The 13896-nt window shown below is 33.5% G+C and overlaps 1 protein-coding gene across 1 annotated transcript in view; it reads right to left on the minus strand.

Annotated features, from left to right (window-relative positions):
* Positions 1-462: 462 nt before the first annotated feature.
* Positions 463-13896, minus strand: part of LOC149540367 (wax ester synthase/diacylglycerol acyltransferase 11-like) — a 35441-nt gene continuing 22007 nt past the window's right edge. Inside the window, exons 6-7 of the mRNA XM_089799571.1 lie at positions 807-944; positions 463-606 (exon numbers count right to left, since the gene is read on the minus strand). Of these exons, the coding sequence (XP_089655697.1) occupies positions 463-606; positions 807-944 (282 nt within the window). The remainder of the gene's footprint in view (positions 607-806; positions 945-13896) is intronic.

Below are 13896 nucleotides of genomic sequence, written 5' to 3' on the forward strand. Positions count from 1 at the left end.
ACCATTTATCATCTATTATATAAATTTATATTATTTATTTGATTTAAAATTAGTTCCTCCATTAATTAACAATAATTATAGAATATTATAATGTAATGTTAATGATTAGGATGTGAAATTAAAATGAAATTTGGAAATAATTTAGAAATTTATACTACCTTTTATTCAAAAATATTATCTTTAAAAACTGGATTGAATTTTCTTTTAAAATTATTTATTATATAAATTTAAAATATATAGAATAAAAGGCAAGAGGCTATATCACAATGGTAATTTGTGAGCCTCTTATAAGAGAGGTCTTAGGTTCACATTTATTTGAGCTTAACATATACTAATAACTAATTTCAACAATTAATACAAATTAATTAAGGCTTCAACCCATTATCTAACAATATATATGTATACAATAAAATAAAATAATAGAATAGAATATTTCAAATGTAAGATAAGTCCATAGATATCCTATAATGAATTTGAGGCCTCCTTGATCTCCTCAAAGCAATGTTCAAAATACTTCGCCAACATATCACAATCTATGTAACCTTTCACACCAATCACATCCAACCTTAATTTTCCCATGTAGCTCACCAGTGTCAAAATAAGTGTCTGTATGAAAACCAACACACCATAATATTACTCTTTGAAATCTATAATTATAGATCAAAATATTATGATAGATACATATTCCTACTCTCATGCAACTCTATTTGGAAAGGAACAAAGAGAAAAAGTGGGAGATTATTTTATATTAAAAAAAATTTTATAGAAATAGAGTAATATTTTCTTCTAGTTGTTAAATAGCTTACCTGAGGAAAACCAGACACTGAGAAAAACATGTTCTTCACAGGAACTTGATTGAAGGCTATCTTCTCCATAGGGCCAATCATTTGTGTTATTGTTAATGTTGTATTTGTCAATACCTCATACAATAATTTAGAAAATGCCTACAATTATGTAGAGAGAGAAATAAAAAAACAAAGACAAATATAGTAAAAATGATAAAATAAATTGATGCAAATTTTAACTTATTTAAATATGGGACATTATATTTCTATATGTCAAGGATTTCATTTAAATATCAAATTTGAAATAGTTATAGTGTTATAGGTGTAAAAGAACTTGGAAGTCCACCACAGAATTAGAAAAACATGGAGAGAAATTTTAATATAAATTTCTAATAGATCTTACAATGTAAGCTACTAGTCTTAACATTCAAAACACTCTAAGGAAAGTTTGTTAGAACAAATTATCTAAGATTATCTCATCAAGACAAAATTAGTGAGTTTAAATTTCACCATCATTTTCGTATTGAGCGCGTCTATGGATAAATCACACATAAAAATTAAATCATCACCATACTAGAGAACAATACAAATTGTTTTTTTTTAAACAAATTATAATGTGAGTTTACTAATACTTTATTCAATTGATCACTTAAAAAGGTGAATTAACTTGACTAAACTATATAATATTTTTTTTCTATTTGCACACTTTACATTAATGCTCAAATACTACATTACCAATTCTATTTCTAACATAAGGCAAGAGCCTACAACACAATGGTACATTGTAAGCCTCTTATCATAGAGGTCTTGGGTTCAAATCTACTCATGTTAAATAAATAAATAATAATAATTAATCATGATACAATAATTAATCTTGGAATCGGCCTCTCACCAATAAATAAATAAATAAGTATTCCTGATATAAATTTCTTATTCAAGATAATCATTTAATAAGATTTATTTTATATCTATCTAAAAAATATTTTTATTTTCTACATATATAGATAAAATAACATCAATAACATAAGGTCTAGCACCTAGACCAAATGTTTCATTATAGTATATTCAATATTATTGTGAAATTTTTATAACTTTGAGCTAATGTTCAACATTAACTTCATCAAAATATAAAGAATCATGGTAGATTAATGAATTTTTTAGTATGAACCAAAATTTTCTTCTCTTTTGAATCATAATTCTCTTGTAAAATTCTCCTTTACTTATTTTTCTATAGACAAGTGAACGATTTGAATCATCACTTACGTTTCAAATACCACTCTTTGTATGACTTGGTGATTCACTTTACACACTTTTTCTGGAAGAGCACGTAGTCCTACTTGACATAATTGATGATCTTTTTCTTCTTTTTGTTCTTTACTATTAGGTATCAATTTTCTATTCTTGAGAATAATATCAACATTTCCATCCCATTTTTCTTTTTCAATCACTATATTTGAAATAAGGTGATACAATTTGTAAGCTTTTGATTTCCCATTATAACTGATAAAGATTCATTTCTCATGTTTATCATCTAATTTTATTCTTCATTTAGATGAAATTAAAGAATACGAAACACATAAAAACAAAATACAATTACATGATGTTTCTTATCATTCCATTCTTCTTAGGAAACTTTGTCTTAAACATTGTTTAAAGGATTTCTCTTCAAAATGTATATTTCACAAACTACTAAATATGTCCAAAACTCCTTAGATATATTTTTCTCCTTTATAATAGTCCTTGTAATTTATATTTTGGTTATGTTCATTACCTCTACAACACTATCCTATTGGGGTGTGTACCTTATTGTAATTTTTTTCATCCAACTCACTCTCCAAAAAAATATAGAATTTTTAGGACTAGATTCACAACTCCTATCCTACCATTCTAGATTTAAAAAGTTAAAAAATGGCTATGCATGTAAGAAAAAAAAATTTTATAGCGAATGGTCTACTGGTGAAGTTGAATGGCTCACAATGAACCCACCAAGGATCAAGTCTTGCTAAGTGCAAGGCTCTGACATCATAAGGGATGAGGCCAAGATCGTGCCCTGAGTGATTTTGATGGCGTGGATACCCTTCAATCCTTGGCTATAAGCCAAAGAGGTTTTAGGCATGAGTGGGTCCATATTGGGTTTCTAAAAAGTCCATGTGGTGGCCTTCATTGGTTGGTAGCTCGTAGGCTTCATGCCTCGCTGGACTGGTCTAAACCCTCCATAAAAAAAAAAAAAAAAATCCAAACTTCCTTTTTTGACAAAACAAAAAATTACAATAATATTAGGCTGCTAGTGAGTGCAAATAAGTCTAAAGTTTTTAGCTCTTCCCCGAAGAAGTTAGGTTACAAAAATGAAGCAAACATCAAAACAAGGGATCCTACGCCATCGACAACACTTACCAAACACCTTAAAATTAAAACCAAAGGTGTAAATAGGGATCAAAAGAACATCCTAGAGCCAAAGTGATAAAATCAAGTGTTTGTCTTTGTCACAACCAGATACGTGAAGGATAATCAGTGGATAAATGGAAGAGATTCTCTACGTCTGTGGCTGCATATCAAACCCATCGTTCTCAATGGAAAGGAAAACTGGAGTTTTCCCATCATAGGAAAAACTGTCTAGAACTTAATAAAAACCCCAAAAAAAGGAATGTTAATAGCTCAGTATGATTAGAAAATCATAGTAAGTAGGAGAGATTGGAAGAGGAAAACAATCTATCAAAATGAAGCACCAAATACTCATCCACTTCCCAGCCAGCCAAAATAGGTATCAACGGTTAATACAATCCCTTTAGGTAAAAAACCTAAATTGAATTTTTTTCCATCTTAGGGCCCATCAAAGCTAGGGCATGACAACATTATATCAAGATCCTATTTTAAATGGACCACTAGAAAATATGATCTTCAATCAAGGGTTACAACAAAAGACCAAAAAACATAACCCAAAAAAAAAATATTAGGGAAAAATCAAGGGGGAGATGAAGATCAAAATGCTAAAATTACAAAGCGGAAGAAATTATGATGAAAAAAATAATAGACTATTAGGGACGGAAACAAAGAAAGACACCAGCCTATAATAAGCAATGGAAAGAAATCATAGATAACTTCAAGCAACAATCGAAGTACGAATGATAATATAATAATGATTAGCAAAACCCATACTGAATTTTTTTGCTTAAATGCAAATCATTTGTCCTCTTCACATATTGGAATGGCCCTAGTGTTAGAATCTAATAAGATTAATAACCCAGAAAACTAGTGCAAAGAGTAAATATCTAAACTATGAATGCAAATGATACAAAATCAAAATAGCATCATAGAGTTAGTCTCCAAGAGAGTAATGCAAATGCTTGGAAGCAAAATAGCATTAAGAGGATGCAAAAACAAGAGATGCAAATACAAGCCAGGTAGCCTGCTTATATAGGCTAGGAAGAGGGAGGAGGTAGCAACACCAATCAATGAGGAGCAACCATCTATCAGACTAAAGATAGCAAAGTATCTTCCCAAGATAGCTAATGGATGCTCACATGTAGGAAGGTGACACCTCACAACCATTCACCTAATAAGACATGCTTTATTAACCTAAGCGAGATTATTAAAAGTGTAGGAAAAACCTAGCAAAATAGGAAAAATATAAAACTACACTAACACCCCCCCATAAGCAAAGCTTAGGTGGATGCTAACCTAGCAAAGCTATGAAAGAAGAAAAATGGGTCCCGACAACAAGGCCTGATCAGGTACCCAATAAAAGAAAAAGAACTAGGTGAAGGAAACTAAGCCTCCAATCTAGGAAATGTCCCAAAGAGAGGGAATAAAAAAGAGCATGAAGCATCTCCGAAGCATGAAGCTGCAAACACTGTCAAAAGAAACTGTTGGAACCCCCACTGAAATAGTGCATGACCAAGTAGAGAAGACAAAGTGTGAAGAGCTGATCAATCGAAGAGGTGACCTCCAAAGGTAGGAATCAGTGAGTGTCTATATAGTAGATGAACCATCTCACCGAAATGCATAGGTGCCTAGCCACTGCATCTGCCTAGTACATAGGAACAAAAACTGAATACGTAGATCACTCAATCGAACCAAGGAAGCAATAGAGCCAATAGGTGAATCCCCCCCCCCCCCCATAATGCTAAATAGGGAGAGGGGTGACAGGAACACTAAAATACAATGCCAAAAAAATCTGCAAGAAGAAGAATCAGGAACACCAATAGTGCAATAGAAGTACAAGCACAAGATAAAGGGCAGTGTCACCGACACACTGCATGGGCTAATGTCGTGGAAGAAAAATTCACTTGACAAAGGTGGATGAGCACAAAATGGAAAAACATCATGACCCCCCATGGCACTTTATAACTGAGTGCGAGTACAAACCAACACAAGGTGTACAAGATCCCAAATATGCAAAAGCAGGCACTTTATCTCAATGTGTTTACAGAAAAAAGAATGCAACAGAATAGAAGCATACAATGCTCAAAAATTAGAAAGAAGAGTGAGCCAAAAGAATAGAAGAAGAGGTTCCAGGACCTGTAGAATCCAAGTAATTCACTAGAGTGCAAAAGTGCAAAACTCGAAGGAGAAAGAACTTGGAGTAGAATCTGGATAAAATACCTCTGCAACTAAATAACTCATAGAACCAGCTTTCCAACAATATCTGGCAAGCCCAGAAAAGAGTCTGAATGAGCAAGATATGGCTCCCGAAAGGCAAAATAGAACATTTAGCTTTAACTGCCAAAACAAGCAACCAGATTGGAGAAAAAATCAAAAAAACCTATACCATCATCTCCATCTCAAAACCAGCTTTTTGACACATTTTTTGGATCAAAAAAATGGGTCCGTATGCTCAAGTTACAAAAGAAAACCGATAGGGCCTCCTCATGAAGAGCATATGCTAAAAGTGAAACATGGGCACAAAAATCAAAGAAACAAATAGCACCACTGCAATCTACTCAAAAAATCATGCACTTTCAAAAAAAGAATCGCCTCGATACGAGGTCGTATGAGAAAGTTATGATCCTCCGAAGTTTCCAAAACGAGAACTGTGCACAGTCACGGCTGAGAATTTGCAATTTTTGAAGAATTCATGCATGAAAATCAAAAAACAACTCCACTAGTGGGTAGAGCGCAAAAAAATAGCCAAGTTCATAACAAGAATCATCAAAATTGAAGTCTGTATGAGCAAGAATGAGACATTTGAAAACTGCATTCAAATCTGCGATTGCCAATGGAGAGGGGTATGGCTGTAGCTTTGCATGCTCAATTCTACAAAATATACAGCTTGCATGCAAAATCTAAAAGATACCCAGATGGTTTTTCAGGGCTACAAACAAAACCCAGAAAGCGTTTTTCTTTTTGATGTACAAAAGATGCTATTGTAGTGTAAATTGGACGCCTTTAATAGTAAAAAATGGCTCCAAAAATCAAAAAATGACCCCAAACACCAAAATATGACATGCAAATGCTAGATCAGCTTCCTAAGTCCATCAATGGTATGCTGAAACCTGCAAAACTGATTGAAAACTCCAAATATGCAAGTTGGTTGTCAGGTTTGAGATTGAAACCCTAGAGAAAAATTGTTTTAACCCAAAAAAATAGTGCAAAGAGTAAATATCTAAACTATGAATGCAAATGATACAAAATCAAAATAGCATCATAGAGTTAGTCTCCAAGAGAGTAATGCAAATGCTGGAAGCAAAATAGCATTAAGAGGATGCAAAAATAAGATATGCAAATACAAGCTAGGTAGCATGCTTATATAGGCTAGGAAGAGGGAGGAGGTGGCAACACCAACCAATGAGGAGCAACCATCTATCGGACTAAAGATAGCAAAGTATCTTTCCAAGATAGCTAATGGATGCTCACATGTAGGAAGGTGACACCTCACAACCATTCACCTAATAAGACATGCTTTGTTAACCTAAGAGAGATTATTAAAAGTTCAGAGAAAACCTAGCAAAATAGAAAAAATAAAAAACTACACTAACACCTAGGACAAAGGAACCAAAAATGATAGAATGGCTAAGTGCAACTTGTTGAAGTCAAGTAAGTATCTCTTTCATATTTGATTGTCTAGTGTATATATAATGCAAAAGCAAAGAAATTACGAATGAATTAATTAAATTTTCTTTATGTTTCTATAAAGGATATAGTTTTAATTTCATAGAGTGGGAATCTAACTTTACAGAAGAAAGTGTGAGTCATTTATTTCTACCAAAATGGATAGCTATAAAAAGTTTCCTAGTTGAATTGCTTCATAACCAATTTCTAAAACAAATAGGAAATTCAATAGGAGAATTTTTTAGGAATTAAATCTAGCTTTAGGGAATCCAATGAAGTCAAAATATTAGTTAAGTTGAGATAAGACATCCAAGAACTTAAAACTATTAAAATCGTCACCAATATATCAATATATAAATTGCAACCTACATAGTTTCTTGGTCACATTTAGAATATATCACTATATGATTCAAAATCGAGAAGTGGTTATGATTTAGACTCTATTACATACATACATAAAACATCAAATCTAAAAATGATATTCCTCATTATTACAAGGCAACATTTAGTTTGGGGGAAGAATTACATCAAAGAGAGCTCAAATTTTTAGAGAACGAATTTTTTTTTTAAATTGAATAAGTTTGAGAGCAGTTTGTTAAAACTCTATCTAGCAAGTGAAATTTATATTACAAGAAGGAATGTGGAAGAAGGGGAGATTGTAGAGGAATACATGGACTAGAGTATAGAAGAACCTATTGGCCTAGTTTTTCACCCTTTATTTTTTGTTACACCTTATATTGAAAAACCATAGTTTAATGTTTAGCATTTGTGAAATTTATTAAAACCTTAGATGAAATCTTTCAAATTTCATCAACCCTTGTTTTGGTGCCCTGGCCCTTAAAATATTGGAAAGTAATATTTTAATAAATTTGTGCGAGAAGTTATTTTCCTAAGCATTTGGCAAAACTTCTTAACTGTGATGGTTTGTTCCTATCGACCATTGATCTTTCAAAAATCAATGGTGGGTGCATGCCTAAAAGATGAATTTACTCGAGGCTTATGTAATGTGGGAAAGCACCTTTGTGCCATGTAGTGTTTCATGACGATAACTCATTTACTGTGCTGCAAAGGCTAGAGAATGTCAAAGCTTGTTAGAACTTTTGCAGAATTGTTAAAGCAAGTACAACTTTCCAGCAATATCATTGGTCGAATCATACAATGGGGTCACTTTTGGGGTTGCATCTATACACCATTGATCTTGAGAAGATTAACAGGTAGCACTTACTTGCAATATAAATAGGCTCAAAGTTTAGATGAAGTGGGGAAGCGAATTCTAGGCTAGTAGCATAGTCAACAAGTTTTGACCTTCAATACAGAGGGAGGAGTTCCATGTGGTGCATTCCAGGAGTCTCATCAATGTTCAAAATATTCAAGACTATGCTAAGTTACTGAGAGGGGGGGGGGAGGGGTGGTGAATCTATAACTTCTAAAACTTTACTAATTTTCAATTCTTAATCCAATAAATCAATTAGCACTTAGTTCATCATATCTAATCTAATTACATGCATGAGAAGCTAAATACATGAAAGCATTCATAACACTTGAACACAAAGATTTGGTGACCCAAAAAACTTCCAAATAGAAAGTAAAACTAGGGTGGGGATGATACCCACAAACTTTAGTATTGTAGTATAAAGTTGGCCTGTTAAGGCTTACATTGATCACTTCTGATGATCTTCTCTATTAGGAGCAAATAGGACTGATACCCACAAACTTTAGTAATGTAGTATAAAGTTGGCCTGTCAAGGCTTACATTGATCACTTCTGAGAGGATTTACAAACACACAATGAAGTATGCACTTAGTAAAGAGATTCATAAAAGACTATTAGGTCTACCTTGTTAGAGGATTTTGACTAGTTCACCTATTAGTATGAAGCAGTAGATCTCTGACATACAACTAAGTTCGTTGATAGAGATTCCTTAGTGTACTAATCACCTTTCTATGATAGATTTGTCTCTGTTGCTACTTATACTGATATGGCCTTTATAATTCTTTATCTGTTGCATTCATAACTTGAACTTTTTGCATCCATATTACAATAAATATGCTCACATATTCACATTTTTTTCATTCTTACTCTTATTCATACACATTGGATATGATACAACACATTATACACACACACACACACACACACATATCAATCCAAATTACAAAATTACAAAGTTGGCCATGACACAAGTTTACACAAATATTATAAAGTCAACCCACATGAAGATACTCGAGTTCTAAAGACTGACTCAGTGAGGTTCTGATACCTAGCATCTACTATCAATACTCGGTATCGTCATGCACTTGGTAGATGTAGAAGCTCAGTCCATACTGATCACTTTCAATTAGTCTTGAACTTGGTTTGCACTAGTGACTTGGTAGATATTGTGCACCTCAAAAAAAACTAAATCACTTGGTTAGCAAGAAGTAGCTAGGTTAACACTAGCTTCACATCACATGAACTACGAACTTAGTAGAGACTGCAATGCTTGGTAACCACTAATAAACTTGTTGAATACTAAAATACTCACTTTGAATTGCTGAACTTCACACTGATTGAATCTACTCAGTAACCACTAGGATTAGTTTGAAAGACTAGGTAGCAACTGTAGAACTCGGTAGCTATTAAATTACATGGAAAACATTGTAGATTGTTCAATGAGCTTGATAGCTATATCAAATCTGAATAAGTGTGTGTGTCACTAATAAAAAATTTGACTGATATGTCAACAATCTCCCCCTTTGGCATTAGTTAACAATCAACAACTCCTAATAATTCCTAATACACAACTAATAATTCCTAAAGCTTGATTCACAAATAGCTTGTACGGAGTGTTTGAAGTTGCAAAATGTAGGATTGAAAAGGTATAGTCACCAAAAGACACAATTTTTGAACAATCTTTGCACCAAAACTAGAAAAGAACAGCACCACTGAAAAGTTCAAGAAATTTTACCCATCATCAAAAAAAATTGCACCTAAATTGGAGTTCGTATGACCAAGTTATGGCCTTGCAAAGTCAGGCCACCAAATCAAAAAGTAATCTGAGGAGGGGTCTGGAAGGGAAATTATGTGCTTAAATTTGATGGTTAGTGGTCATCATAGCAATTATAAAAGGCCTAGTTTTGAAAGTCAAAAGGTTGTCAAATTTATCCTCATGTTCGGCTAACGTCACTAAAAAAAAGCTACCTAGGTGACATGGCAAGGCAGATGGTGACTAGACTGTACGATTGTCAACACATGGCATGGTACAAAATAGTTGGAGCTAGCATGTTATTGATTAACGCTAATGTGGATGTTGATTCAGTGCTAACATGGTTTCTTGGTTGGCATTGATGGTGGATGTGCTGTCACTGACGTGGCAATGTGGGGTATGCAAGGAACTCCATGTGTCTTCTTGCGAGCTGCGGAGTGTTCAACCATGTGAGTGACTACAGTAATGTTGCGTGTTTTTTAAGTTTCTCGTGATAAGCAGGAAGCTCGTCATAGCTAGAAGTTTAAATTTAGTGTCAGAAAGTGTGAGAAGATGCTGCCTTGCAAGCCGAAAAGTCACAGTCGCCAAAATGATTTTGTGGGCCAAGAATCATCGAAGATGCTACTAAAATCTTGTGAATAGTGCCAAAGTCTAGGGTTTATGGTTCCTGGCATGGTGAGGAATAAAGCACCAGAGTTCAAATTATTATCCCACATGGATGGGAATTTAGACTTTTTTGCTTTGTGTATAGAGAATGCCACAAATGTTATGTGACAAAGAGGTTGCCTAGATAGTGTTAAGTCGTCCACCAGTGGCCTTGGCTGTTGGGAGGTTGGGTTGGCCGATCGGACTTATAATGTGATGCCCTCTGAAAAATAAAGAATATTCTTTGTGTAGGGTGTAGGGTTAGGATATGACTACCTGGTACCTATACCAAAAAAAATTTCTCTGCGAGGCAGCCTAGCCTAATTTTTTTTTTTAAGTCCAAAAATAGCCAAAATACTGTAATGGAAATATAGAGAATTTAAAATGTAGATCCAAATTAAATTAAATTACAAATCTAATAGATCATACCCATGTTGCAAATGGGGACCTCCAGGTGCCAATTTGCAAAAAAAAATTTGCCTCGTGATTGACTATGGGCTAGGGTAGCCAAATTTATAGTCGATTTGCACTGAATTGATGTTTCAGACACAATGGCAAGGTTTTTTCTAGCTCAAGATGCTCCCAATTTCTACGGTACTCTAGACTTGGGCCAAGGTGCTGAAGCAATAATGGTCTCGAATGACTATGTGAAGATAAATTCTCCAGGATCTGATACCATGTAAGAATTTTTCTTAGGGAAAAATTCACCAAGAACTAAGAACTCAAACACAAGTACAACTATAGGCTAGAGTATGATCAGAATATCGATATGTATTTGATTCAATGTGCATGAAAGTACACTAGGATTGCCTGTATATAAAGGCCTCTAAGATGCATCTAGAATGCCTAAGAATTAACTACATGATAATTCATATAACTAGGCACATGTCCACCAGATATGGGTTATCCTCCATTAAGAACAAAAGTAAGTGCAATGATGAGAGGATAAGCCTACAAAGGTGTATCACAAATTAATGTTGTAGACAATATGTGCTAAAATAGGAGTGCGAATAACTGTGTTGTCTACATGACAACTCAGTGAATGATGCAAACTCTAGTGTTGTAGACACCATGTGCTGAATTAGAGTTGCGTACTTTTGTGTTGTCAATATGACAACTCAAAAGGGTACACAAACTCTTAAGTGTCTCACAAAATAAAATAATAAAATAATGCATTAACCTAAGTGAACCTAAGTAAGTGTAAATAGTAAATACATATTTACACCAACACAAACATAATGAGAACAACGAAGAAACATGGAATATCTACTTAGATAGGAGATAGTGTACCTGGTGATTATTATAGAGGGAGAAATGACTAAAATACATACATCTACCTAGTAAGAGGGAGATAGTGTCAAGGGAGATAGAGGTAGATAGTGTCAAGGGAGATATGAGAAAAAAATTGTACAAAGATACCTACTATTAGAAAGAGGGAATCATCAAGAGGGAGTCATAAGGATGAGTTGATTGTTTGTTGATCAGAACAGAGTTTTGTAGCTTGTACAAAAGATGAAAGTTGTTGATAGAGGGAGAGATTTCAATACAATGAATTATTTTATTTTTGGTATTGTTGTCGACACTGGTTTACCATCAATACCAAAGAGAGAGATTTTTGAAAACAGATTGGCATAAGTATGAGAATGTGTTTCAATCATTATTTTGGCAATGATGTCAAATCTACTACTTGCTGGTAATACAACTACCAAATTGATTTGAGTACTATCATTTGTTTGATTGATGAGGAGGTTTTGATCAAATGAGATAACAAAAGAACTTGGAGGAAAGGTTGAGTTATGGTAATAAAAAGGAGTACAAATATTAGTTAAGACAATGATATTATTGAGTTATGGAAAACTAAGTTTAATGAATTCTTTTGTTTGTTCTAACCAACTGAAGAGATGAATATTAATTATTGTAAGTTTTATTCAAGACAACTTGATAATGTATATGATAGAAGTATAAGGTCAAGTTGAGGATTGAATATGAGTAAGAATGTGTGGAAGATAAGAAGATGCTTAGAAGAAGTGAATTGGAAGGATAAGAAGAATATCCTTGAGGAGATGCAAAGATATATCTGATCAAGAAGGATCAAGTACCAACACTAGAATTGAGATCTGAAATCAACAAAGATAAGTTTTCATTAGCAATCAAGTCATATCATTGTTACTCTCTAACCATTGTAGTAGTTATTGAAAATAGATTGACATACATATGAGAATGTGTTTTAATCATTATTTTGTCACTGATGTCAAACCTTCTACTTTTTTGTAAGACAACTACCTAGTTGATTTGAGTACTAGCATTTGTTTGATTGATGAGGATGTTTTGATCAAATATGATAACAAAAGCACCTAGAGGAAAGGTTGAGTTATGGTAAGAAAAAGGAGTACAAAGATTAGTTAAGAAATTGATGTTATAGTGCATTGATTATCTACTTAAAGGTGCAAAGTTTGGATGCAATGACTAAGTCTAGAAGAACAAGTAAGAAGAATTGAGTCTGCCAAGCTTGATTGAATGGACAATAGGTGCCAAGCAAAGTTAGTGCAAGCCAAGAAAAGTGAAAGTTTAGTGTATGTCAAGTGATACAGTCTAAGATGAGTAAACTTTAGTTGATTTCGAGCACCAATAAACTCGAGTATTTTCCAAGTTATCTAGTGGATGATGAGTGGAAGAATAGTTTGGAAGTTGAGTGATATTATATTGATTTCAAGTGCCAGTATTCATGTTAAATCAAAGATTTGATGAATCTAAGTTGACTATTTTATTTTCTTAAATTTTGTGAAGTGTGTGGAAGATAACTATGATGAGTTCATGGCACAGAATTCATGGTAAACTATTTTGAGGTGAATTCAAAGAGGATTGAAAAAGAAATTTCTAGAAGGGACTCAAATGAAAAGATGGGTAGATGCATTGAATCCTACCTAATCTTTCCTAACCCTAGAATGGATGATAGAGGTTGAACAAAAAAAATCTTAATTATCTATATATAGTGATTGCTAGTTAGAAGCAAGTTTGGTGATGTTTGAGAACCTAAGTTAGATAAGAGGTCTAAATTATTACTTAATTCAATGACCGAACAGAAGAGACTATTATTAGCAAGTAAAGAAAGAAGGCTTAAAAGTATGAATGCTTAAAGGGTGAACAAGCAACTAGAGTTGAAGTGTGTGAAAGCCAAGCAGAATGGATGACTAAAATAGAGATCTATAATCTACAAAGTGAGTTGTAATTGGTTATTAGCTCAAGCCTTGCTGTTACTTTCTAATCATTATACCAGTCTAGGTTAAATCCTTTGCATTAAGGGTGACCTGACAATCATTTGTAAATCCTTTGACCAGGTGATACTCCAAGTAAATGATCCAAAGTCCTCTAACAAGGCTCACTCCTAAGAAGGTGATTGAAATCCTCTAACCATGTCATATTTAATAGTGTGTATTGTAACCTTTAAGAGGG

Source organism: Cupressus sempervirens, chromosome 9, assembly GCF_028749045.1.
Source record: "Cupressus sempervirens isolate cs-2001-9-10 chromosome 9, ASM2874904v1, whole genome shotgun sequence".
NCBI lineage: Eukaryota > Viridiplantae > Streptophyta > Pinopsida > Cupressales > Cupressaceae > Cupressus > Cupressus sempervirens.